Raw genomic sequence first — 27,972 nt, forward strand, 5'->3', positions numbered from 1 at the left:
TTTCTGCTGAAAACAGCTAGAATACAGTAAGTAAAAGAATTTCCTAAAAATTCAAACAATGACGTCACTACTGTTTAAAAATAATTTTAAAAATTTTAATAGAATGTTTCCCAAGAAAAGAAATAATTTCGTATAATGAACTACATATTCCAAGAATGATCATCATAATCACAGATTAAATACATTGTGTTTGATCACGTAAATCCACGATAAAACACATTCGGCTAAGATCGTTAGTCTTCGTACAATTGTAAAATGTCAAAATTTAAATTCAAACTGACGTAACGGCCATAACCGCCACAATAAAGAATATTTTTTTCCAATTTCCCTATCATTTAGTGTTTCTTAGCCAGAATTTTAATGAGATTCTACTGTGAATTGTAATTTTGAGTCGTTTGGGGAGCAGCTCCACTACAATGGTGTATGCTACAAATGCTACACGATGGGTTCTCGGTGTACGCACACACGAACACTCCTCCGTGCCCCACCACAAATAGTGTTGTCCATTGCGAGATTCCTCCACACTTGTGAGGTGCAGTTCACGTTCGGGGGCATGGAGTTGTATTTTAGCAGTGTGCTGTAGTAAATTGTGTAGTAATTCATTACAAATGGCCAATAGGGCTATCCCACTCGGACGTGCGGGCGGCTCAATGGGGCTGAATGTGCATGAATGAGATGGGTTCACCAGGCGGCGTGAGTGAGACGAAAGGAAAAGACTCCCCGGTGTATTGTGTGTATATTTTTCCGTTTGGATTCACAACTCGTCGCATTTTGTACGGAGTTCTCGAGTCTCTCAGTCTCTCAGTCAGGCACAGTCACTTCTCCGAGCTAGACGTGTTGTGTTGTAAATCCTCAGTTGGTGGAATTCTTTTCTTTTTCACAAAGTGGAATAAAAGTCTCTGCGTTCTCGCACACGAAAAGGAAAGAGCCAAGGAGGAGAATTTTTTTTGGTGAACATTCACTTGAGATTTTGCTGCGCCATTGAGTGATCTTGTGTGAAAGATTCTTACAATTTATGAAAAAAAAACTCTAAATTAGGAAGATTTTTAAATTAAAGACTTTAATTAGCAGTGCTGAAAAAAAGAACATTTTTGCATTTAAAAAAAAAAATTTACTAATTCTGGACGAGAGAACGTGAAAAACGTCGCAGGCGTAGGAATTTGTAACACTAATAGAAATCAGCGGAGGACTTACACCGTTCTGTGTGTACACTGCCTGGAGGCTGCATCGGCATTCATTGACAATATTCCGGTAAATTGCATCACATTTTCTTTCCCCTAATAATATTGCTTTTCTTCCACCCCTCATATTATGATGTCTAATCATTAATATTATTCTCTATATATACATACATAAAAAGCTCAACAAGTGCATCGCCACTTTAACATTTCCCTCCGCATTTTTCCACATTTTCCACGGTTCCCGGCGTGATTTATATTCCCCTTCGTATTGCATCGATGTTCCAATGATGATCTGTCCCCCATATACTATATACTTATATTATACATCATGAATATGTGTGGCACACTGTGAAAAGCCAAGTTCGGGAAAAAAGCTTTTCAGTGTATGTGACAATGTTAATTGAGTCAACGACAAACAGTTTAATTGGTGCAAACAAGAAATTGATTAATTAATGTTTTTAGCATTTTTTTTGCCTCTTCTCGCGTGCGCTCATGAAGAAAAATTGAGATAGAGATATGACATTTTTTTCATTGGTCATCAACATTATATATAATACATACAACAATATTCTTGGTCCGTCGTCGTTTTTTCGGGTTCTTTTCATTTTCTTTTTTTTTTGTGCCTAGAAAGTAAGGAAGAGTATGTTTTTTTTGCCCCAAGAATGTTTATTCTTTATTTATAATCTTAAATTTGTGTATGTAAATTTTGATGCGAGAGCAATTCTTTCGAATGGAGCTAAAGGAAAAAGAATATATAAATGGTGAATTTAAGTGTATACATACACTGCGAAAATGTATAGAGAATATTGTAAATATTTATACTTAAAAGCGTTTGCAAAATTCTCATTCCAATTTTAATACTCACTCAAGTTATATAATTCGTGAAGAGGGGCTCTGATCTTGCGGAAAACACTGATCAATTCCGATATCCGATGGGCGACGTGATGAAAAACACGAAAATATAAAATTGGGTAGGCAGAACCCAAAAGGGGGAGGTAAAATATATATAATGTATATATAGTTGGAAATGGGTGTGAGAGATTAGTGATGTGCTGAGAATTAATGGAATTTTACACCAAAGCTTCTTCTACAATTTTTTTTTACTTCTTTTCCACATTCGCTTCTCACCTTCCGAGAATCTTCTCCAGATTATGTACGTATATATATACCACACAATAACACTGAAAATTTCTTTAGAGTGAATGCGAGTTTGTGCTTCTACCCCGACATGATTTTTACATTTTCAAAATGTGATTTTTATCACTACGTATTTGCATGTGGATTTTCGCTGAGACATTCCTTGTTAAATTACGTTAAAATACTTCGTGATGGATTGTTGGGGGGTATTAAATACATTTTATGTAATAGGATTTTGGTGATGAAAAATATTTGGCGGAGTTTATTTTGACGCAAAAGAACGTAAATATTTGGTAAAAAGAATGTAAGAAGATTTATTTTGTAGTTTCTAACTGAATTATTGCTCTTTTAGCTGCAATAATTTTCTAATTTAATCCTCACGTATAAAGTATGCTAAAATGACGGATTTAATACAAGAGAATATTTATCTGTAAAACTTTGAGAATTTTGAGGATAATCTTTCAAATTCTAACTACCTATAGGCTCTAGCTTCCCAGTCAATTCATCAAAACAGTCCTTTGATCGTCCTAAAAGTTTATTTTTTAGTCTCTAAAAAGATATGAAATTTGACGTAAAATAAAACGTTCTGTCATTTTTGAATTTTTGAATTGAAAATCCGTTACAACCACTTTTGATTTCATACACAAACCGGCCGCAAAATCCATTGCTCGGGAGCGCCTCAATGGCGCAATATGTCCCAAAAAATGTTGTGGGTGGGTGAGAAAATGCGGGGAAAACGGTGTGAAAATTGAATGGGAAGAGTGTGTAAAATATGGTGAAAGCGAGAAAGATTGTGTCAGGAAGCATCTGTGGAGTGGTGTTTTCTGGTGTGCGCACAGTGGGTTGAGAGAGTGAAAAATTCTCCGGGGCCGCCTGGTGAGTCTCAATCAGAGTTTATCTCCTCCGCCCTCGCCCCATTGTGGGTCCCCACCGCATAGAGAGCCGGTCAGGCACAAACAGAGGAATATTGTGAGCAATCTCCGGATTTTTGTGTATGTGTGTGCAGGCAAAGCTCGTGAGCTCGTCATCGTTTATATCGTGGGGCAGTCGTCAAGCGGAGCAAACGTTATTTTTAGAATCTTGTATTTCTCCCCGTTTTCTTTGTCGTAAGTGTTGTGATTTTCTTCTTCATGCGACTTTTTTGCCTGTGCCTCTCTCTCTGTGTATTTATTTTATTTTATTTGCACAATGTATACACAATCTTCCAATTCCCCCGCCGCGAGTTCCTCGTTCATTAACTAAAAGTTTACAATAGTGTCTTGTTGTCGTTTTTTTTTCTCTTAATGTATACTTCTTCTATGCTCTATCTGGTATATATCTCGCGCTCTGTTAGAATTATTCATTTGATTCAAAAACACTTCCAATGGGGAATGGCGAATGATTTTATTCTCTCTCTGTAAAGCCCATTGATTTCTGCTAACAAACGGGTGGAGGGTATGGGAGGGGAAGGGGCAAGAGTGTGGACGATTAATAAGAAAATCCAATTTACGTTCAACTGTGAGATTCCTGTAACCCAGAATTATACTCGATTTTTAATTAAATCAACGTAAATTTATTTTGTACGCTTTTTTGTGTGTTGTGAACTCTACAACACATTTTTTTGTGTTCTTCCAATCTTGCCTTCTTCACGATGTTTGTGTACTCGTTGAAGGAGTTTAATGATTTAAACACTTTTTTCCTTCTCTCTCGCTCTCTACTTATTCCTCTTTGCACTCTGATAATGAGCGATTTGTGATTACTTTTTCTAACAGTGTAAATTAATACGAGAGGAGATAGATTGAAAATGGAAGACAAAATAACCAAGCAGTTTTTTTTTCGTTCCCCGCTTAAATGTAACGAAGAAAAAATTGAAAGCTTATCAATTCTGTCTGTGTTATACAATATATATAATAACATGATTTGTGTATGAAAATTATATATATGTAGATGTCTGTTGTCTATGGAAAGAGAGTAGATTTGTGGGCCACAAACCTATAGGAAAAATAATATGTATAGATTAGCTTATTATCGCGTTCTAAAGTACATTTTAGCTACATATAATAGAGAATGGATGAGTACAAAAAGATGTTTTTTTGTGTTAAAGTTCACTCAATTTATTTTAAAATACATATAACCAGAAATAAATGGCAAACCAAAAAAAGTAAAAAAGCGTTATAAAATAAAATTTGTGAATAATAAATATATTTATTTTTCTGCAAATCTCCCAATTATTTTCCACTGTACGATAGATTCATACGTTATACAGAAAAGTCTGTTGGACAAAAAGCGGGAGCAAATAGTAAAATAGCAATTTAGAGTTTACAAATTAAGTAACTTCCACTATAGAAACCAGTTCCTAAATAAATTCAATACAGAAATGAACAACACACTTGATGTTGGTTGGTCACATTCAGACGGTTGCATTCACAACTGTCGTAAGTGAATTTTGAAGTTGAATGAATTACTATTTTACTCATTTTACTCCTTAAATCAACGGATCTTAATCCCTAAAACACTAGTCTGTAAAAGGGTGAAATAAATTATTATTATTATCAACGGATCTTAAGTTTCCAATTTACAGGATAATAGACGATGCATTTAGTGATTTAAGAGTTTCGGGTTAAAACCCCTCGATATTTTATATTATTTCTCTGCAGAGATTAGCAATGAAGTTTTAAATACTTTACGATATTTGCTCAATAATGCGACAATATGGGAGATGATTCAACACAAATGCTCTTGTTTTTTATTTATACTTGACTTTATTACTACAATTTTGTCTCGTATTCTACTGAAAATGAAATGCCACAGAGAAAAACAAACAGTTTTATAAATTAGTTCTTTTTCAGAGAAGATAGCACTTATAATAAACTCTCCATTTTTTGCAAATTGCAATTTACTTTATTTACAGTGTATACGTACGTTTGCCATAGAGGTAACTGCAAAAAAGGTTCTTTTTGTATTGCAAAAAGGAAAGTAATTAAAAAAGTAATATTGTACACTTTTGTACAAAGTTTATCTATGTTGAGTAAAAAAAATCAAATGGAGTTTTTCGTCACAGGCAAGACTGACTTTATTAAAATTCTTCGATAGTAGTGAAGAAAAAATGGTCATATACAGGCGTTGGTGTTACATACAATTCAAAAGCTCTCTCTCTCTCTTGCAATTCCAACATAAACAGAGTCACTCTTATTCTGTATCAAGGGCATACATAAAAACCACCCACTCATTTGGAGTCATAACGATGCTATTTGGTAAATATTATATCACATCCAATATTGGGGTGGGGGGAGGGCATAAAGTGGGGGAATAGTTGGCGAATTAATTAATTGACAACTAGCAGAACATGTTATTTTATTTCATGACTAATTCATGCTTATATGAATGATTTTCCTACTATACAAAGTGATTATTTTGTACATATATTGATAGCATTGATGATTTTGTGGAATTTCACAGCAGTGTGAAGTTTTTTTTTTTATTTAAAAATTTTCAACTGAACATTCTGCAATAGTGTTGGAACGTTAATGGTAACAACATTGGTGTTGATATTTTCTCTTATCAAACTGTGTGGAATTGGTTCAAAAATAGATTTATATGCAAATTAAAGTACAATAAAAATGTCACCACATTGTATGGGAACGTGACATTTGGGCTTTTCAGTTTTGTTATCATTTAAAATTTTGCAAAATGATTAAGGATCAAGGCAGCCCACGCATTATGTATGTTGGTACATTTTCACATTAGTTAGGCATTGAGATAAGTTCTTTTTTTTTGTACATAATGATTTTTTAACACGTTGTAGCCAGATTGACGCCTTGAATCATCCACTGTTGGATAAGATAATATATTTTTTACATCATCCATTTGAAAATTTAAGGAATTTAAATTACATTAGAGGAGTAGTAAAGGATCCTTTTTATTTAACAACTCTGCGTTTATTTGGTGAATGGTCAGTTTTCACAGAAAATAGCCGTATAGAGTATGTAATTTAATAGTGTAATAAAACCATTCTTTATTGTATTGAATCACATTAAAGTTGGGCTATATAGTATTTCTTTTCTTACCATCGTATGTTGTTACATTCTGACGTGGGTTTTGGAATTGCATTTTAGTCAATTAAAGCAGAAAACAAAATTCATTTTGCTGGCTCATCTTCTCATATTCCTTCGACTTATTTCACATCACTTTTTTTTGGTATTTTTTGTGCCCTTATTTTACTGCAAACATGTGTTATTTTCTGCAACAACTTTATGACAGCAATATTGAATGATACAATTCGCAGAAAAAAGTCTTTTTCTTTGGGAGTCATATGTTTTTTTTTCATTACAAATCCGCCACTGAATTTATCATCCATGAGTCATTTTCATTAAATTCTGTTTTGTATTCTTTTATTATAAATTATAATTTCTGTGTACCAGACGAATGTGTGGTGAAAAGTGTGTTCCCTTTGTGCTGGGGCACAGAGATATCAATTAATTATGCTGTGTGGCTATATCAAAGAGTGATTAATGTAGCGAGAATATGATTTTTCTCTCCGACGTCCCACAAATTCAGCAATGTGTCATTGCACTCAGAGCCAGCAAAATATTTTGCTGTTTTCGTTGTTTTTTTTTTATAAAACATGTAGCATGGCTGGTGCCACCATACAAAAGTAACATAGGGAGAGATATTTGAGAAAAGAGAGAGAATGCATTTTTGACTATAAATAGAAAATTAATTACGTCAAGTTAAATTTTAAAATATCCCCCCTCTCGGTAATGCAATAGAATTGTTAAAGACTTTAATAATAGCAAAATTGTCTGAATAACTCTTTTGTGTGCATTCTGCTTGTATGCAGGCATTTCTGAATTGTGACGGCGCGCGATTGCCACAAAAATGAGTGGGACGCCAGTGACTCGTAGTCACGGGAAAGACGCAAGTGGTGGGCGCAAGGGGGGCCGCGGGGACACAAATCTTGTGTTGAGTATTTTATGCCAATTATTGAAAAAAAAAAACACGTAAAAGCGTAATTAATTGGATATGCTACCACAGCGTTTCTTGCATTTTTCACGCCAAACCTCATCATGAAAAAATTGATTAATACACACGGCATTTGAGACTATTTAAAGGATTTTGCTGCGCTTGAGATTTGCCACAGTGCATAAGGGGAATTAGAACAATATGGGCACAGAAATAGCGCATGATGTTGTAGGAAAAAAAAAGAATAGAAAAGTTGTTTTTAAGTTTAATGGATTATTTCACCCCAAAAAGTCAGGGGGTTAATTGTTCCAATTTATTTTTCTATGACTCAAAGTCTTTTGAAGGCTGCAAATGAATAGTGGTGCAAATGCTTTAGATTGCAACATGATTTGGTTGCAAAATATTAATTTGAACAACATTTAGTTGAGACATTTTTCTTCGCCGGAGCTTTCGACAGTGCAAATCCTTAGCAGCAGAACTATTGAAGAATTTATTGATTCTTTAACAATCATTCGTTCTTGAAACGTCGCTGGATTGCGTTAAACTAACTCCTTCACTTAAACAAAAATCGTACAAAAAGAGTTTAAAATTATTCATAACGAACAATTCCCTTCAGGGCGTAAATGGGTTAAAAGATTAGTATTTTGCTTTTACGATCGTTGCCACAATTGTGATTATTTTTGAGGACACATTTTGTCTCTTCAGCTTGAGGTTTCTCTCGCCATTTGAGTTTAATGCACCCGCCAAGTGGTCGTTTCACTGGTGCAATTCACTTTTCTGTGCACATTGCACGGGGACGCTACACAGAGCAAAATTTCTGCACTCTGGGGAGACAAATGCAGTTTTTTTTGTGTCTTCTTTCGGGAGAAGAATGTTGGATGTGTACTTTTTGAAAGGTCTGTGACGCATTATGATGGCGCACGAGGTAGAAAATAAAATTATTTTGTCATACGATTGAAATTAGTGGATGATTGTGCCAAGTAGCTGACACGAATGCATTTATCTTTGTTAATCTAATCAAGAAAAATAATTATTTCTTTCAATTTTGAAGGAAATTAAATTGGATCAATTTTTTTGGCTATATATTTATTTAATTTCTCGTTAAATCTTTGTTTTGCTTCCTGACTTTATTTGCTAATGAGTTATAAAAAGGAAGACTTACAAAGCTAGAGGAGAGAGAGTTTGTTTGGGTAATGCTGTTCATTTAACACCCACAGCCATTGATCAAAGCTCTACAGATGTACATTAGATTTGTGTATACACTGTAATTCAAAATTTCGCTAAAAGTGTCTTTAGTGAGCTTTTGGCTTTTTTTGATTTTCATCAAATTAGATTTCCTTATCCTTAGTATTAACTTAGCGACATTTTTACTCAGCAATGCAAGAGCATAAACTTAAAACTTCTTCAACATAATGCAGTGTTTAAAAGGAAAATTCAATTAAGTAAATCAATTTTTAATTTCCCATCAACTTAGTAATTAAAGGGAAAATTTCATTTTATTGTGTAATTTGCCAATTCTTACGTGAAGCCATGAGGAATCACGCGCAATAGTAAAATTCTATTTCTGCATTGGATGATGAGGAAGAGGATGAGAATATGGGGAGAGGAAGAAGTGTAATAGTGCTGTGTATATGTGAATTTATTATTATTTAAATGTTGGCTCACTCTCTGCAAAACGCCAGACAATGAATTATTAACGATTTTCATGATCTCCTCGCGCTTCTCCCTCCTTTTGCGCCTGGCAAAAGAGCATGGTGTGTAATAGTATTTTGTGCTGGTTCTCGATGAAATATACATAGTGAGGCAAAAGAAGAAAATTCTCAACTAAATTAACATCGTAATCACGCGGCAGAACGGCTGATGGATTTGTTGTTTGTTGCCTCAATTGATGTTTCTTTTCTTTCCTTTACTATATACAAATTTGTGAGTGAGATTGGTGTTTTATTATCTCTCCTGCTACCTGGGTCTTGTGTTGTGTTGTTTTTTTTACAGCTCCATAAGAAAAATTTAATATCAAGCACTTTCGTCTCACTCCTTCAGGGGTACATGTAGATATTCTAATAAGATGCTCATAATGTACTGTACATATATATAGTGATGTGTATGAAGAAAAGTATCCAATTGTATACGCAAGGAGTGTGTGTAAAGTTGTAAAAGAGAGAATCTTTCCGCTTGTCGCATTGTAATTGTTTTGTACTCGCGCGCAAGTGAAATTAGAATTTAGCCAACAGACTGTGAAGGAATTTACACTCGCTACGGTTTATTATTATAAACAGTGTACAACCCAGGAGGGACCCTATATAGCACTAAACATAATATCCCCAGAAAGCATTTCAAATGCAGATGGATACACAAAATGGAAAAGTGATTGTTGCGCTGCTGCTGAGAAGGCAAAATGGAATTTATTCACTTCACAATTCTATTCTCTCGCGCTGATTAATTATTCAGTAACTAAAATAAGAGAGAGAGAGGAAAAAAATTAAGAATACACCGTGTAGATATAAAATTCATTGCAACAAGATGCATAAGACAAATAGTAAAAGCATGCCAAAGTATAGATGCATAGCTTAAGAGACAGATTTGCATTTTAAATTGTAAATATTACTTCTTTTTTTCCGTTCCATCTGCAAAGAGCATATAATTTTAATTCTTTTCAAATGGAAAAATCCTCGAGAATTTTCTTTTATTCTTTGTCTTGTGTTGTATCGCAGACAGCACCTCGATAAGCATCTTGGAAGGTATTTTTGTCTACAAATTGTCTAAATGGATGTTTTCTCACTTTTCAACATTTTCTCATGAAGCATTTGTCATGAAAATCTCACGCAGAAGAATTCTTAGCATAGTCGCGCTATATTTATGCAAAAGTAGATGAATTTTAAACATACACAGGAACAATGTATTTTCTTTTATAGAAATATCTTGTCATTTTCCAACAATCAAAACCAAGCACAGAATCTCACTCTCACAGAAGATGAACGATTAAAAGCTTCTCCCATTCACGTTTCAATAGAACAGACAGCTTTTTCAATTTTACAATTGTGTGTCGATGCAAAAAAAAATCATTCAAATGCAACAGTCCTTCATTCCATATTTTATTTCCTTTTGAGATGTAAAATCCAGGATCGTTTAACTGCATCACTTTATGCTTCAAGTAATTCAAACAATAGCGTACACACTCGATGAGTACTGGAAGAATTTATATTTTTTTTTGCTCTGTAAATTGCATGATCTTGATCTCTAGAATGGAGGTGAATGGGAAAAATGATTTCCATAAACACGCACAGTGGGATAGTTATATTTTTTCCGACAATAAAATTTCAATGCATGTCGACTGTGAATGATCATTCAGCGTGAATATGCAGCTGATGACAAGTATATTTTTCACATATTTCATGAATATTCACCAATACGAAGTGCCTATACCTACTATGAGATGAGCATTTATGTGGATTTTTCATTTACACAATCAATGTAAATTTTGCCTTAATAACGAAAATGGTATGAAATGAAAATTCCTTAATGTTGAATTGCAAAGAAATGTAATAAAATTGTAAATATTTATTTTATTATGATAATTTTAATTTATATAATCGAATTCGTACATAAACAAATTTTAAAAATCATTAATTTTTTTCAAATTAAGTTAAAAAAAAGGAAGCAAAATTCATTTAATTTCGTTTATGCGAAAGAAAATTTATTTTACAGTGTAAAAAAATAAATTTTGTGGAAGCTGGGTGTTACATCTTCAATGTTATCACTTTGTTGATGGGATTTTCATTCAATATACCTACCCGTGTAAATTGAAAGTTTTATTTACTTTAAATAAGGAATGCCATTGAAGACAACATGAGAATGTTAAGTAATTCACAATGAATGACATTCTGTTGAAGAGTTCTTAATTCCGTCTGTGAATTCCTATCTACTCTTCCTTTGACATTTATAGCTCGTGCGTGATTGATACAAAATGATTTTTTTTCGTATTAATGAGATTTATTTCAAAATATCTTCAATTCCATTAATATTTTACATGCTATCAGTTTCCTTTCCTTTTTGTGTGATAAAGAAAAAAGTCTAAGAATTTCTTAACCCTTCGCGTGTTAATGAAGAATTAATCATACAATTTTTCTCTTAATATAAGAATTTATGCTATAAATTATCGGAGTGATTGACTTTTTCTCAACTCTGTATTGGAGTTTTTTGATAAATTTTATTCTCTGACGTCTACTTGCAGCAAATAGGGTTAATCAATTCATCAAAATTTTTCAATGAAGGTGAAATTCTTCATTTTTTTTCCGTTAATAGGAATTTTTTTTTGGCAAATTTATCAGTAAGACAGCACGTGATATAATTTCAACCAAATAATTATCGAATGGAGGTATTTCTGTGTGAGTTTCACATGGGGTTCAGGTGTTATTAGGTTTATTTGGGAGAGTGGGGTAAGACGGGTGTATAAGAGTAAAAATAGAATGAAAGCGCGTGTGGTTTTTTTCTGCATGTGCCTTTCCTCAAAATCACCTCACAACAATTTTGGCACTACAATTCTGGGGCATTCATTCACGATATCATCCATCTAATGTTATTTTCTTGTATGTTCTTCCTACTCATTGGCTTCTGCCTGTGTGTACTCCTTTTTTTTCGCTGCTGCTTTTTGCTGTGTGTGGCGATAATATAATCAAATGAGTACCACCCACTTGCCAATTTGGCAAATTCATATTATGTGATTGTCGTTGTTATCGTCGTCATGGTAAATTTATGTATATAGAGATAGCTCATGTGGATGGGGCGACAGGGTGGGTTAAAACAGCTACAGAGGGAGGGGTCTGGTGGAAAATATGTTTTTGGATTCATCTTAAAGAGACTCCAAATCACCGTTTCATGCACATGTGGGAATTGTTCGTTCAATAGGTATCACCCAAATGATGGAGAACATTTAAACGTGTGTGCTATTGATTTTTTTCCCGGGAGACTCTTTGGAGGCTTCTGCAGTGGGTGGAAAAATATAACAGAAATGATACAAGATTCAGCATCAGCAGAGTACTCTATGTGTGGAAGAAAGTCGACGTCTTATTCAGCTGAGGAGAGGCTCATTTGTTGGATGTTTTTCCCAGGGACGAAAGAAAGAAAGAAAAAAAAAACATGATAAAACTCTCCATAGAAATGGATTCTTTTGGGACATTTTTCCTCCAATTGATTGTCATGATGACTAAAAGGACATATTGTGTCATTTACAACCACTCACAGATTCTAGCATATAAGAAGCGTATGCTTGAATTTTTTTCCCTTATTTTCTCATTTCCCAAAATCTCTATCGAATTTATCAAACACTGAGCTTTTAATTTATTTCTCTGCATGTTTTTTTTTGAGGAGATTTTCTAGAATTCAAATTTTCTGTACTAGATAAAAAAAAATCAAGAATTTCTGCTCACAATACTTTAATGCATAAATGATTAATACTTTTCATAGCTATAATGAGGAGTGTGAGGAATAAAAAGGAAGTTAAATCTCGGTTTTGTTGCGCACAAAATTTTCTCTTGCGACTCAATGGAGGCGCCTGGTAGTGTTGGTGTTTCAGTGAAATTGCGGAATTTGAACCAATATAAATTTAATATCACAATATGGGAGCTCTTATTGAATTACTGTGAGGCTACCCCAAGTACAGCGAACCCTCGCTGTCAAATATTCAAATCAGTCCTTATAAAATTACAATATATAAACCACATTTTATAGCGGAGAGTTCCTAAAATGAGAGTTTGTTGTTATTTCTCTTCATCATGTGAATATTATGGCAGTACTTTGTTGTATGATGGCAGTTCTATCTGTTATGATAGAAACGGGATGATGGTTCACAACAGAACCTTTGGAGTACCTATTGATTAAAAAAAAATGCAAAATTCTAGCCAGAATTTTATTTTCTATTATTTTTCACGAAAAATTTAAACAATTTTGTACTTAAAAGTGCGTGCGGTGCGTGCACCATTTAAGGGTGAAGAAAATTAATTTCTTTTTTTTTTGATTTTCTAAAGCGGAAAAGAAGCGCAAAAGTAATTTCTTTCGACTATGTCGCTACATTTAGTCTCTAACGAATCCAATTTTTCAGCTCAGAGTGAAAATAATGTTTTCGCTCCGTGACTTTCCTATACGGATTGTCATATCCGTATATTTTCTTCATGGCAATTTTCTCTTTTACACACCATTGAGATGAAATAATTCATTACGATTCAATGAGCCACACACACTTTCGGATGAGTTGACATATAAGAAACAGGATGATGGGGTTTTTCCAAGCCAGAAGATTCTCCACGTGTAACCTTGACCTATGCGGCTCCACCCGGGTCATTTTTTTTGCGCTACCCAAACCCCCAAAGCAACTCAACAGATTTTCTCCTAATTAATTTAATTTACTCGTTCTGGAGTAATTGAAAACTCAAGTATCTTCACGATTTTCCACAAAAGGGTGTCAAAGAGGGAAATACGGAGCTTTCCTGTATCAATTTCACCGACAAAATTAAATTTTCCGTCCTTTTTTTTTACACACAAAGAAGGAAGAAAAAACCACATTGAGGTGTGGTACATAGAAAAGAGGGTTGAAATAGATTTTCCTTGAATTTTCCATTTGTTTCAATGAACTTTCCTTTACGGTCTCTTTGTGCAACAACTCCATATATGTATGTAGTGAGTTTTTTTTCTTCTTTCTTTTGAATGCATCGTGAAAATGGCATTGGTGACGATTTAAGAGATGGGAATGCTTTTTTTATGTAAGAAAATAGAAAAACGTGGTTTTTCTTCATTCTTTTTTTTTTGTATATTAATTTTACTCCCACTTTTATTCATACAACTTTGTATATGCTTTGCAGATAGAAGAAAAAAAAAGAAACGTAATTATTTATAGTCACACACGGTGTGAATGGAAATATGTCGGAAAATACTGGCGTAAAATTTTCATTTTTTTCCCCAGACTTCTTCAATAAGAAAAATGATATGTGTGAGAAATTAAACAAACGTTTTGCGTTTTCTTGATACATGAAAATTCTTAATTGATGGCAATTTGATGGGTGCGAGAGGTGGTACGGGAAAATGCCTCGAGTGTGAGGAAAATCACAATTATTCTATCCAAACACAATTACTGTGCTTTTCCATAAATGCTGAATTAAAGGGGCTTTTTTTTAAACATTTTATTGTTAATTTTAAGCAGATGCAAGCACGTTTAAAATTTTGCACACATTGCGTACGTCAATGACAGCGAAAGAATTTTATTATATTTGAAAATGCAATTACCCCCGTGTGTTTTATAATTAAATCGAAGCCCTATGTCGCCATTCTACGCACAATCAATACGCATTTAACCTTTTCAAGAGAATATTGATGCCCGCAAAATGTATATGTTGAATATTTTCTAACCAACCCTCCGCGTGTCTCCCAGGGGGGCCATCGACGTTGGGTTTAGTGAAAAGAGAACGATTGAATAAAAAAATGCCGTATGATGGAGATTTTCTGGGAAATGCTATATTTAGACGTTTTTCCTATCTCTTGCGAACGCCATTCTCAGTGAATCCGTATATAATATTCAATTATTGCGCCAAGGATTCCTACCATTAAGGGTATACACACAGCATATATTTTCCTTCATATACCCTTCAAAAGCATACAAAAGACGTAAGAAATGTTTGTGGATTTAATCTCAATCTTGTTGAATTTAAATTTCTTGTGAATTTCTGGAAAATTATACCACACATAATTTTACTAGGAAGGGCTATATTTGTAGAATACATAACATTTTCTTGGCTACAAAGGGAACATATCTAAAGTTCCCTTCCATATTGCTGTAAACTAGGGCAAAAAGTAGCTGTTTGATCACCAGTTCCATTAATTTCACTTTAGAATCACAACCACCAGGCGCCTCCATCTACCAGAAAAACTTTTTCCCATGAAGCGCAGTAAAATGTTCTAACTTTCTTTGTGTGTAAACATGATGAAAAATTTAGGCTGTAGGTATATTTTATCAATTATAATGTTGCTTCATTTTTTTTCACAATAAATTCATGCAAAAATATCCATTAGCGTGGACTAAAAATAGCTAAAAAAAAAGAAAGAAGACAAGGCATCTCCACGCGCACAAATGACACTGTTCAAGGTTGAAAGGAAACAATGCTAGTAAATTTTGTGGGGCTCTATTTCTGTGCTATATTTTTCAAGCTTACCCCCATGTTCAACGCCCCCCGCCCCCGTTGTATATTTGTTCAATATTCTTAAACCAACTCGGAATTTGCCTCGGCATACACCATTCAGACCGCGAACAATTGATGGCTTGACGTAACAATTTGCCAGCAAGGGTCTTTTTTCATCCTTTTCCCGCATTTTCTTCTACGTGTGGAGAAAAGCTCCCTCAGCCGAGGAAAAAGCAGCACCCCAATGGTATGGGGGTGGTGTGGGGTTAGAACTTTTGCTCAAGTGGGCTAATATGTGGATGTGTATATACGCGTTACATTTGGAGAGAGCAGCAGAAAGGGAATTTAATACAAATTTATAGGCAAATTGTATCACGATGATTTTGGCAAATATTGATTTTTTCCAATCTCAAGGGCACGTCGGAGGATTTTCTACGTGGGTGTTACAACATTGAGTGAGACAGAATGTTTCTAAGGGGACGCAATTCTGTTTGGCAGGGGCGTTGTAGAGTAGAGATGGAGAGAATTTTCCCATATCAGTGTCATTCGACGCATATGTGTGTGTTCCCGATGAAAATTCCCTTCAATGATTCGGGATCATATCACAGAGAGGAAGAGTGGGGAAGGAACAGCAAATTCAAACTGTTGAGCAATCAATGGATATGCGCGAGTTTTCCCACCCACTCACAGTGTAGCTCCAGTGAGATTTTATCCACTCTTATCCAAAGTTTTTTCTTGTAAGCTTTTCTCATGATATTCAATAGGGATTGAATGGGGGGGCGGAGAATTTTCTACGTGTGGAGTCTTTGGGAAGAAGTTGGTGTATTGATTTCACATAGAATTTTTGCAAAAATACTCCCTGGCGGCTCACAGTGTTGTGCGCAAAAACTCCCAGCAACAACCCCTCATTCTTGCACACACGGGGGCTACAAATACAGCAAAACAGCTGAAAGTGGAAAAGTGCCTTTCCTACACAAGGCCGCATGACTGTGTAGTATTTTCATCGTCACTCACAATCTATGTCTATATAATTTTTCCAACATCACAACCCGGCGTTGCAAGACATAGCAAATGATGTACGCGGGTAAAAAGGAAAATTTTTAACTTGAAAGTATTGAATCCCTGATTGAAGCTAAAGAAGAAAAAAGCTTTAAAAAATTTTTAGTTTGTTTGAAGAGATTTATTTTAGAGAGCTTTGAAGAGACTTCTTAGACAATTTTCACAAATCTTCTGTAATATTGGTCAAACTTTAAGATTTTATAAAGAAAGGAAAATCCTTCAAAAGCAATTGTCTTCCGGGTTTTTCGTAGGTGAAAAAAAAGAGATATTCTCCCCTAGAAAACTTCACGTTTTCCCAAAGATTTCGGCTCAGAAGGAATAGTTTGAGGATCTTATTTAGGTTTGAGGAGAAATTACGTAATATGTAAAATATTTTCTACAAAATATGAAGCATGTTTATAATTCCAATGTCTTACATAAATTAATCTTTAAGGCATTTCTTTAAACAATTTATTTTTAAATCAATAAACTTGTTTCATTGTAATTTCCAGCGTACGTCATTTGCTTGGTGTAGTGGCGGGACTCCATAGTGAATTGTGGTGTGTTTTCGGGGTGACTACTTTAGTGGGTACGGCGTATTCACAGTTGGGAATCCATATTTTGCGCTTGTGTGGAAAAAGGGGGTCGTATTTCCCACAAAATGCTCTTCATTCATAGAAAAGCGTCTCGCACACTGCTTCAAACTTGACATTCATAAGATTCACATGAGTGTGTCTGGTTGTTTCTTCTTTTTTTTTTCCTTGCTTGTTTTACTTCTTTTTATGTTGTTGCTACAATGAATAGTGTTGCCTAATTTTCTCTCTCTCTCCCACACTGAATTTTCCGAATTTTATGTTGTCAGATGATTCTTTCATTCTTCAACACGACGGGAAAAGAGTTTCCTGTTGGTTAAAAGATGCTAAGGGAAGCTTTTCAAAAGGATTCTTATTTGTTGGAAAAAAGGATTTTTGCAAAATTCCACTGGGGAGTGGAAGAAGAAAAATAAATAACATATCCAACATATCTGTCTTCGTGTCAATTTACACGGGATTTATCGCGGGTGGAACACATGATTTTTATTGTGGGTGGAAAACAACTTCTTCACGAGAGTTTGCGATTGAGAAGTATATACAGAGAATGGAATCGTGACCACCGGGCGCCTCCACTGTTTGAAGCTTTTTCATGATATTAGGCAAATATTTACAGAAAATATTTTACACACATATACATTACAGCGCGAAAATGTTTTCATCTTATTTGCGATAGTGAAAATTTATTGTGTGCTCGAGAATGCTTGTTTTTACTTTTCACGAAATTATTTTAGCATATGTGATATATTTGTGTTGAATTATTTTTTTTTCTTCAACGAAATCGTCTCACTCGCGCATACCGCACGGTGTTTCATTTCAAGTGGGTGTTGCTGTGGTGTTGTGATACGCGACTTGAGCAGCACACACCTCATTCTATCAATGAATTTTCCATCTCACTCTCTGTGCCTCTCCTTTTCGGGCCCACTGGTGTGCAATAGAGTGTGAGAAAGAGGAAGTTAGTGCCCGGGGAAAACACCGCGCGAGAAATGCCTGAGCGTCATATATATAATGCTATGTGTAGTAAATGGTGTACGTGTATGACTTCTCTTTTATTATTTTTTTCCCCTCTCCCAACGTGATCCCACACTGAAAACACGTCACAAATGATTTTCTAAAATAGATTTTTCCTCTATACACTTCCACACCTTTTCTCTCAACTCGTCCCACTGTGCCATGTGGTGAAAAAAGCAACATACATAACATACAATGCGAGCTTCAACAAACTAATCTCAATCATTTTAGATGAACAGAGGAACTCTCTTATCAGAACAGACAGCATTTTTTTGGGGTGTTGTTAAAAGCACTGTCGTGCACTTTTTGTTGGGAAAATCCAAAAGAAGTCTCGATGAAAGGAGAAGAGTGAGTTTTTATCGCATTATTCGTGTGACGAATGCGACGGTGGCGTGATTTAGATTTTTGGGGATATGGAGAATGGTCGCTCAGTGAGGTACCCATTATTTCATTTTTTGATGTCATTTTACATTGAAACTGACACTGTAGTTGCATGTTACAAGAATATATACATACATACCTATACATTTCATACACATGCTTATAAATCTATAGAGAATTTTTTTAGGTAAATTATTTGGTATTTAAAGCATGACATAAGCACCTAAATATTGCGAATTTTCCAACAACGCCCAATTATTTTGAAGAAGTTTGACACAAATGCCTAATTGTCCAAGAAAAGCTTTAAATTTAATGATAATTTAATTCATTAAAATATCTTTGAAACACTCAATTTTTGTGATTTTCGAATTTTAATTCCTAAATGCCTGAAATAGTTGATATTAACGCCTAATCTGAGTTTTAAAAGTTTCGGTTCAAAAAAAAATAAAGCCTTAATTTTTGAAATTGTGAAGGGAATTATTTTATTCCTTTAATGCGACAAATATCCTTAAAAAGTCTAATTCAATATTTTTCTATTTTTACTGACATTGATGCCCACAGTTCAAATTTTTTTGACATTAACGCCTAAAAATTTGATTACCAATGAAATAACTTGATTTTCTTTAACATTAATTAACTTCTTAGAAGTTTATTTTAATTAATATGTTAATGAGATTAAATGCTAGACATAAATATTTAAAATATGCCAAAAAAAAAAATACAATAAACAAGATTAAAAAAGTCAAAAAGAAACTCATTCAAAATATCTATTATATATTTTTAATTTAAATATACTAACTCACACACAAAGAAATCCACGAGACTTACAACTTGATAACCTCTACCTTTCCTTCACCCATTCGTCTTGACAACAAGACATGTTGTTCTTCCGCCCCTCCCCATATTTTGCTGCCAAGTGTTTACACAAAATGAATTGTATTTTGGGTGCTTATTTTTGATAATGAATGATGATGGAATGTGTGATTCTAAAACACCCACTTTCTGCCCAATTCTCTCCTCCTTTGCCCACAAACACTTGGAAGAAAAAGAAAAAAAAAGAGAAGTGAATTTATGTGGTGTATATTTTCATTTAATTAAGCGCCCAATCTTATCAGCTGGTAAATTGCGAATTGTATAATGCGGTGTGTGGTGGGTGTGTTGGCACAAAAAAAAAACTGCCACACAATAAACACATTATTATAAAATCCGAACGCGAGATTCAAGGTGCTCGCCGTGAATGAGTGGCAGACTTGATAGTCATCTTGTGTGACTTACACTTGATTAGATAAAGAAATTAATGATGTGTGTTTTTTTCTCTTTTACCATTTACCCATTTACGTCACGACGACAATGATTGATCTAAAGAAAGCTCTTTTAAGAAAATTTTCTAAATCACGAATTTTCCAATTTAAATTTTAGCTCCGAAAAAAAGTCAGTGAGATTCGATTTTTATCAGTGTATAATAATTTTGCAAATCCAATTATTCTATCAAAAGTATCTCGATGGTGTGTAGGAAGTTGTGTATTGTGCTAACATGAAAATTGTTTCACTGAGAGTCGATTGATTAACTAACTATAAATATAACCATTTTCAAGGTGATGCTATTTTCCACATACAGGTGTCTCCTTATCACCCCCTTATCAATCACTCGCTGCAAAATATTCCGCAATTCTACAAACAATGAATGAAGACTTTTGCCATATAGTAGCACACACTTGAGTACTCTTATCATTCCACAATCTTTCTCACTTCTCCCAGATAGACTCAACTCCACGAAAAAATAAAATAAATAGAAAGAATGAATTTTCTCAAGAAATATGTATGAGTGTGGTGTGAAAAATTTTCAAGGTTACGGTTAAAATTTATTGATTAACACGGTACTTTCACTTAATTACATCCCTCCGGAGTATTTTTATCCATCTCACTTCGTTTGGGGTTGGTGTGAAAAATCAATGAAATTGGAGTAATATTTTTTCTCGTATAAATGTAGTTAGTTTTCTCAGAATGGGAAACACCCTGACCAAGGAATCATTTTCCGTTTAGGGTGATTACTCCATACGCAACTGAGAAATTGATTTTCTGCTATCGTGTGATAAAATATCTATCATTCACTTGTGGGGAAGTTCACTTGAAATATCTGGTTTTGGGAGGGAAAGTTTAGTTTGGGGCTCATTTAGCTGCAAAGTATACAGTGGAGTTTCGTATTGGAGGGGAAATTTTATCTTAAGTCGTGTTCGTAGGGTGAATCATTTAATTTTGTTTGCAAATTTTTAGAGACCGATTTTAAAGAAAAATAACTTAAAAAAGAGAATTAGTTTTCTTGTGTTAATGAATTTGTAAAAAAAAGCTCAAAAAATGTATAGAATTCGTTGTAAGAATTGGGTTCTAAGCTAAAGGTTCTTCTATAATATTATTGAATGCTTTATTATAAAAAAACGAGGTAAATTGTCGCTTCGCTCCAATTTACCTCGCCCCGCTTCGCGGGGATTTGTTGCGCTTCGCGCAAATTTTATATAGAGAAAATAATTGAGATGAAAAAAGTCCAATAGAAAATGTATTCGTTGGTAAAAACCGCCTGGTATCAGGAGTCTCTGTACCAAATTTCATCACGATCGGACCAACGGTGTAGAAATGCATAGCTGAACAGGAACGAAATTTTAGAGAGACCTTTCTTTATTATATAGAAGATGGGCCACGCAATAACCTCCAACAGATATTGCAAAGGGAAAAAGTGAATTTCACACAACATTTATGGCGCCAATTTCAAAAAGTAGCCAAAAAAACATGAATTTTATATGGGGGCTATATGAAGGGGGGCTCTGGGGGGAAAATGAATGTCGTTGGTAAAAACCGCCTGGTATCAGGAGTCTCTGTACCAAATTTCATCACGATCGGACCAACGGTGTAGAAATGCATAGCTGAACAGACACCATATTTTTGAGAGACCTTTCTTTATTATATAGATATTCTAATGTCTATCCCTTAAAACTGAACTTATTAAAAAAACGTATTAAAAAAAATACTTCAATCAGATTCAAATTGCGAACATTACTTTGGTAAAGCTGTACTTCGAGATCAACTGTAATTTTCCAATGATATTATTCTATGCTGCGAACAATAATAATTCTTCTTCTATTAAAATAAATCTTCTTTTTAAAAATATATTTCGTGCTTCATGACCTAATATTTAATTGAAATGTTTTGGTGTCGATACAAGCCAAAAATTTTATATGTTCACATCGTCAGTCTCAGTGCCGCCAGGAGGGTCTTCTTGGCTCGTATCTCATTGCTGGAAAAATTTTCTCTCTCGTACAATATTTTTCTGGCTTCTTATCTAAATAACCACCAAAGTTGTGTCATATAATTCCGTCAAACCTGATAAATTATATATGTATATAATGTACTACTCGGATGATTGGAAAAAAGTAGCTTATTCTGAGAAACAAAAAGCTGTGCGCTATCAGTTTGGAATGCTCTATCGCTGTTTGTATGGATTTTTAGTCACGAGACGATCTGAAGAGTGGATTTTTTATAGTTTGCTTTTGCGTGAATTTCCTTATGTTTGTGTCTCTTCTTCTATACCTTTTTGGATTTTCCTTAAATGTATGTATGTGTGTATGAGTGTGTCATTGTGACCTTGACCTTGGGGGAGGGTATGTTTGGAGAATTATTATGTATACAGTGGGTGGGAAAAAATAGCCATTGCCGTGTGGATATATTGAGGAATATATATATATTAAATTTTGAATATTTTATCGATGAAAATGACTCCATTAAGCTCATTTTTTCACCTTTACTTTCCCTTTTTCTTCAGATTCCACACCGAGAAGTTGGTGAGCACGGTGGGTATTTTCACATCACACACATTTCTTGCACCTCCCCCTCAGCGAGGCGTCCGTGTTGAATGAGAAGACATCGTGGGTCGGGGGAGTTGTGTAGTGATAAAAGTGTGTCACGAATGCGACGCGTGCATTCGCCAGTGTCACTGCCACAACTACCAGCACCATCAGGCATCATCGGGAAAGTGTGGCTGGTGGAGGACGTGCGACCGTGGTCGCTGAGGAGGAATTGGAACGGCGGCCGATGCTATCAGCCGTAGAGAGTCACCTGGGGCCCAGCCGGGCGTACGCGCATCCGTTTGTGGGTCCCACGGTTACAGCACTCGTACCCAATTGCCATACGATCTCATCATTTCCACCCCTCAATACCCCGCCGGTCAGCATGTCGGCGGCGGAATTTGCTAGGCCACAACCAAAAGCTAGGTGAGTTGAAATTCTATTATTATTTTTTAATAAAAGAATTAGGAAGATAGTTAGGAAGATAGATTAGTTTAAAATAACTTCGGTCTAATTACAAAGATTTTTCATTAGGGAATAAAATACTTTTCATGAGAGATTTTTTTTTCATTATATTCAGATTTTAATGAAAAAGAAGAGAAAACTTTAACATTAAATCACTTTTTCCGTTACAATAAAGAAAATTCTTGGAGTGAGTAAAATCTCTATAAAAATGTCTTTAACAAAGAATAAATTCATCTTTGAAATTCTATGTCCTTTGTGGAAAATCTTTGAAAAATCTTCATAAATAGACAAGCTTTTAAGAATATTTGCTTTTCGTTTGAACATAAATTTTTTTTTTTTGATAATTTATTTTCCAGCGAAGCTTTAAACAAGTTTTCCAATTTCCTTTTTAATTAAATGGAATATAATGTTTGCCCTTGAAAAGTTCCATGAAAAATCACATCAGAGACTCTTGCTGTGCGTGGAACCTTCTTTCCTTGAATACAAAATAATTTTATATCTTGCCTCCCCTCTATTAGGCAAAATGATTGTAAATTTATTCCTGGAAAAGGAAGCTCCTTCTGGGAAATATCAAAGCTTTCACGTACAGAGCTTGTAATTCCCAGGATTAGAGTACGCTCAAAGGGAATTTTCCTTCAATCGTAGAGAGATGCTCAAAAGTGTAGCAAAATTCCCAAGGATTATTAGTCCGCACAAAGTAATCAGATCAATTTTCTTCTTGAAAAGGATTCTCTCATATTTCACAGCAAAAGCTTCGTTTTTTTTTAAAGGAAATATGAGAAGCTTTCCGTCTGTTGCATCAACCAAAGCATGTAGCTCATCCAATAGTAAATTGTAACACTTTAAATTCATTGATTTTTTTCTTGGCACAAAATCCACAAAATATTGTCAAACCGGGTAAATGAAAATTTAGATGAAAATTCTCTGGGAGTTCCGCGAAATGCTTTGATGTCTAAATGGAAGCTTTTTCGCAGAAGTTGCTTTTAGTGAAAATGACATTTTTTCCATATTTTTTTCGCAGGTACAATGGCAGCAGTTTGTCATCCCGGAGTGCTTTGGCCACATCACCGCGTTCCAAGTATATGGAACAGACGGGTCCGGTGAATTTAGCCGTAGGGTCGGGTAGTGCGAGCCCACATTCACCCAAGATGGACACACTGCCACCACCACAGGCGACTCCACAGCAACCGCCATTGATGTACGATGCGGCTGCTACATTTTCCCAGCCCCTCAACTACTCAGGAATCTACGGGAGGGCAGCGGCCAGCCTGTACGGCCGGACGGGTCTCTATCCGTTGCACCATCCACTAGCTGCACCGCCAAGTCGTGCTCATGGCACATACATAGCGCCCCAGCTGGACTACCACACGGCACCCTTTTTGCCGTCTGTGCCATTCTCCCCGGCGCCGACGGGTCTACCGCCGCCACCCGCTGAGACGCCACCAGGTGCTTCGATTCTCAAGAAAACACCCACCGCGAATGCGTTCAGTGTGCCCAAGGAGACAAAGAATAGTGTCAGCTTCAAAGTGCCATCCGGCAAGGAGGGTTCCCTCAAGCACAGGATCCTTACGAGGCCCTACAGTGAGTCAAGTAAGAGGAAATCCCCCAGCCGAACAATCCCATCGACTGTTGTCAGGTGAGTTTTGCTACTAATGGGATGAAAATGAGATTTTCTCATCAATTTCGGTGGTTCTAAAATGTTCCTTTAAATGCAGCAGCACGACAACGGTGAAACCAAACTTCAGCCGAGGCGTCCTTATTGATTTGGGCAATGGAGAGATGCGCCGGGTTGAGGATATGCGAACTGAAGACTTTATTGCATCCTCATCAAAGACACCCGGATTGGAGTTGGTGGATTCAACGGTGGTGAAGATCTCTCCAGCAGGAAGCGACGTGGTCGTGACGCTAAATTGTGTGAAGCACAAATCAAAGGTGAGAGTTCAAATTGTTTTCTCTGCTCATGCAAGACGATTTTCCAAGCTTGAGTGCAAAATTAGGCGCAATGTGTGCAAAAGTTTAATCAATTGTGGGATTTTCTCTCCAGGTTCACCTGAGTGTCTACCCGGAGCACCCATTCTACGTGTACCGTCAGGGTTGGGCTTCGTGCAATCCCGAGGGCACCCTCCGTGTCCATGGCTTGAAGTGCCATCAATTGCAAGTGGGTGATGTGTGTATTTCGCTACGTCAGAAGGATGCCACTCCGTCTGGTGTTCCGGAAATCGTTGCTGTCCCCGAGGCTGGTACGCGGGAACCACCAAATCTCCCATCGCCACCGGTGCAGCAGCAACCGCAGAATTTGAGCCGCAAGGCCACCCAGCAAATTGAGGGGGTGACCTACCATCCAAAGTATCGTAGTACAAGTGGCATCGCCAGCCAAATGGACAATCCACCGCCTCAGAGTGCATCCACGACCATTAATCATAGTATTCAGAGCATTGTGATGAGCATCAATGACGATCAGAGGCGCTATCAGCAGCATTTCCATCCATTGCACCACACCTACTACAATCCCCACGAGATGGTGCCGCGTCCCGATGATGCTGCTCAGGAGTCAAAGAAGCGACGCTGGTCGGCACCTGACAACATTCACGAGGAGGAGGGCTTCACTGGGGCATATCCACCACCACACAAACTTGCTAGTCACTGAATTTCTCATACAGAGAGAAACGGAGTTTAGGTAAGGGTTTCTGTTTGAACGTTTCCTTTCCACGGGAAGGGGGACCCTTCTCGGTATTCTCTTTCGGTTGGATCAATTGCCACGAGTTTCCACAAACATATACCTACATAGAACATAAAATACAGAGAAATAAGAGAAGAAATCTTGCAAGGAGAATTGAGGATTGCTCGTGAGTTTTCTGGCTGATCTCTTCTAGCCCATGGCGAGGAGCAAAGGCAAAATTGGATGAATTTAAGGAAGATTTTATTGACCTTCTTTCTATCGATCTATTGGTTTATTTTATCACAAGGGAATTTTTGGATTACAGGGTGAGATGAATTTTCTAGGAAAATTTACTTTCATACATTTTTTTTTAAAGACTTTTCCTCTTAAATTTGTCTGAAATGTTTCAAATACCTACCTTTGAAAAAAATCTTAATTCTTCAAGGGGAGATTAAAAAAATCATTCAAAATGGTATTCCGTCGAATTAAGGGTAATTAGTATTTGAAAAAGAATTACTAGAACAAATTTTCTCAATTATTCAAGTTTGAAAAACAATTTTTTTGTTCAGAAAAATTATTTTTTAAATAATTTTTCAAGTAGAACTTTAAATACCAATGAATTCTTACATGATGAAGGGATTAAAGAACGGATTAAACATACCTGAAGATAATAAAAAATTAAGGATATGTACCCCAAAAAAGACTCAATATCAAATAAAAGTGAAAAAATAAGAAAAATGAAAAGAAAAATTCCTTTGCAAGACCTCAAAAAATCTTCCGCAAGATTTCTCATCAAAATAGATAAGAAAATAGTAATAAAAAAGAGAAATATTTCATAAAATAATCAAACAACGGATAATAAAATCAATTTGCTGGACCTCCATTTAGAATGGTTGTGTTTTTTTCAAAGAACTAATGCGTCAATATGCTAACAAATTTCACACATGTAGAATAAATCATGAATAAAATGAAATATAAAAAATGAAGAAATACTTTAAATAGAAAAAAAACACGAGACAACTACCTCAAGTTGCAAAGTTATTTCATGAAGATTTAAAGAGAAATTTTATAAAATAAATTTTTAAAAAAAAGAATGTGGACAATGGAGCACGTGAAGGAGAAAAACAAACACTTAATGTTTTATTATTTTGTGTATAAATTATATATTTGAATGAAAAAAAGAATATCGATCTCATTTATATTTGTAGTGTTTTTGTTTTCTTTTTTTTTTAAACACCGAAAGCCAGTCTTTTTTTTCTCTTTAATTCTAACGCTGCTTTTCTCTCAAATTGCAAAAGAAAATAGCAAAAGAGAGAGAGAGGCTCGAGGGGATTAAAGGAAATATTTAATTAATTTTTTTTTGAGCAATCCACATTTTAACTCAAAGTGCAAAAATTGATTTTATTTTCTTTCTTTTAGTGAGGGAATTTTGAAAGAAAAAAATCACATGAAAAGGATTGAGAGAGAGAGCCCAAAAGAGGGGGAACGTCGCGGAGAAAAATACAAAATGATTGTGCCTTTATTTTTCATTATTTAATTTCTTTTTGAATTATTTTTTAAATGTAAAAAAAACCTCTCCAAAATGTTTGATTTTCAATCCATTTTCATTCGAAGCAAAAAAAAAAAACTTCTCACAAGAAAAGGTTTGAAGAGAGAGATAAAGAATCTATATTGGAAAATAATGCTATATATTAAAGAATAATCCGTACAATTGCTGTATTTTCTTTTCATTTACTAGAGATTGTGGAGAAGAAAAAGAAAGTTTGTTGTGCAAAAGATGTCTTTAAAAAAAATGGAGTAAGAATATAAAATTTACCTAATAAAGAAAATATTGGCTCCGTCTGCTGTAATAATTGTTTTCTCATGTAAAAAAATGTGAGAATAAATAGAATAAAAAATTTTTAAATGTAATAAAACCCAAAATAGGAATATTTAAAAGAATTTTGCAAGAAAAAAAAATGTGCAAAGATGTTTAATGGGGATTGAAATACAAAAAAAAAAGAAAAAATCACGAAGTTAGATTTGTAAATATTTGTGATATTATTTAATGAGAAAAAAAAAATTAAAAATGTGAAGAATTTTCATGAGAAAAAAAATTATATGAATTTTATATATTTAGCCAAGAAAAATGAAGTAAAATTTTACTTTCATTGAATTGATGAGAATTCTCAAAAAAAAAATCACTGGACTTTGCAAATGAAACAAAAGAAGTAAAATTTTAAAAGAAAACTTATTGAGTATCGTAAAAAGAAACTAATTTATGTAAATAGAAATCATATTATGAAAAGAGTTTAGGAAAACAGGAATTAAAAATTTTCTCTGCAAGAGAACAAATTGCAATTGAGGGAGTAAAGAGAAAAAAAAAATAAACGAAGAAAATGTTGGAAAAATTATATTCTTGAAAATATTTTTGTATTGTTGTAGAGAAGAAAAAGAAATTATATATTGTATGTAACAATTTGAGAAAAATTGAGACAAGAAACAAAATATAAAATATTCAAAATGCTGAAATAAAAAGAAGAAAATATATAAAGTTATTGAAAAAGAAAAATTACCTTTTCTTTATAA

The 27,972-nt window shown here is 34.8% G+C and overlaps 1 protein-coding gene across 3 annotated transcripts; it reads left to right on the forward strand.

Annotated features, from left to right (window-relative positions):
- The first annotated feature begins 761 nt into the window (after nt 1-761).
- LOC129789017 (uncharacterized) lies at nt 762-27,955 on the forward strand. Of its 3 annotated transcripts, none has more exons than XM_055825621.1 (6): nt 762-1,251; nt 22,259-22,706; nt 23,767-24,381; nt 24,461-24,677; nt 24,790-25,422; nt 26,824-27,955. In XM_055825621.1, exons 2-5 carry the CDS (start codon nt 22,528-22,530, stop codon nt 25,390-25,392), a joined length of 1,614 nt encoding a protein of 537 aa, XP_055681596.1. In that variant the 5' UTR covers nt 762-1,251; nt 22,259-22,527; the 3' UTR covers nt 25,393-25,422; nt 26,824-27,955. The 3 variants fall into 3 exon arrangements, with proteins under 3 accessions (XP_055681596.1, XP_055681598.1, XP_055681597.1); XM_055825623.1 differs by having other exon boundaries at nt 24,464-24,677; XM_055825622.1 differs by lacking the exon at nt 762-1,251 and adding an exon at nt 3,363-3,424 and having other exon boundaries at nt 24,790-27,955.
- The last annotated feature ends 17 nt before the right edge of the window (nt 27,956-27,972 follow it).

Source organism: Lutzomyia longipalpis, chromosome 2 (genome assembly GCF_024334085.1).
Source record: "Lutzomyia longipalpis isolate SR_M1_2022 chromosome 2, ASM2433408v1".
Lineage (NCBI taxonomy): Eukaryota > Metazoa > Arthropoda > Insecta > Diptera > Psychodidae > Lutzomyia > Lutzomyia longipalpis.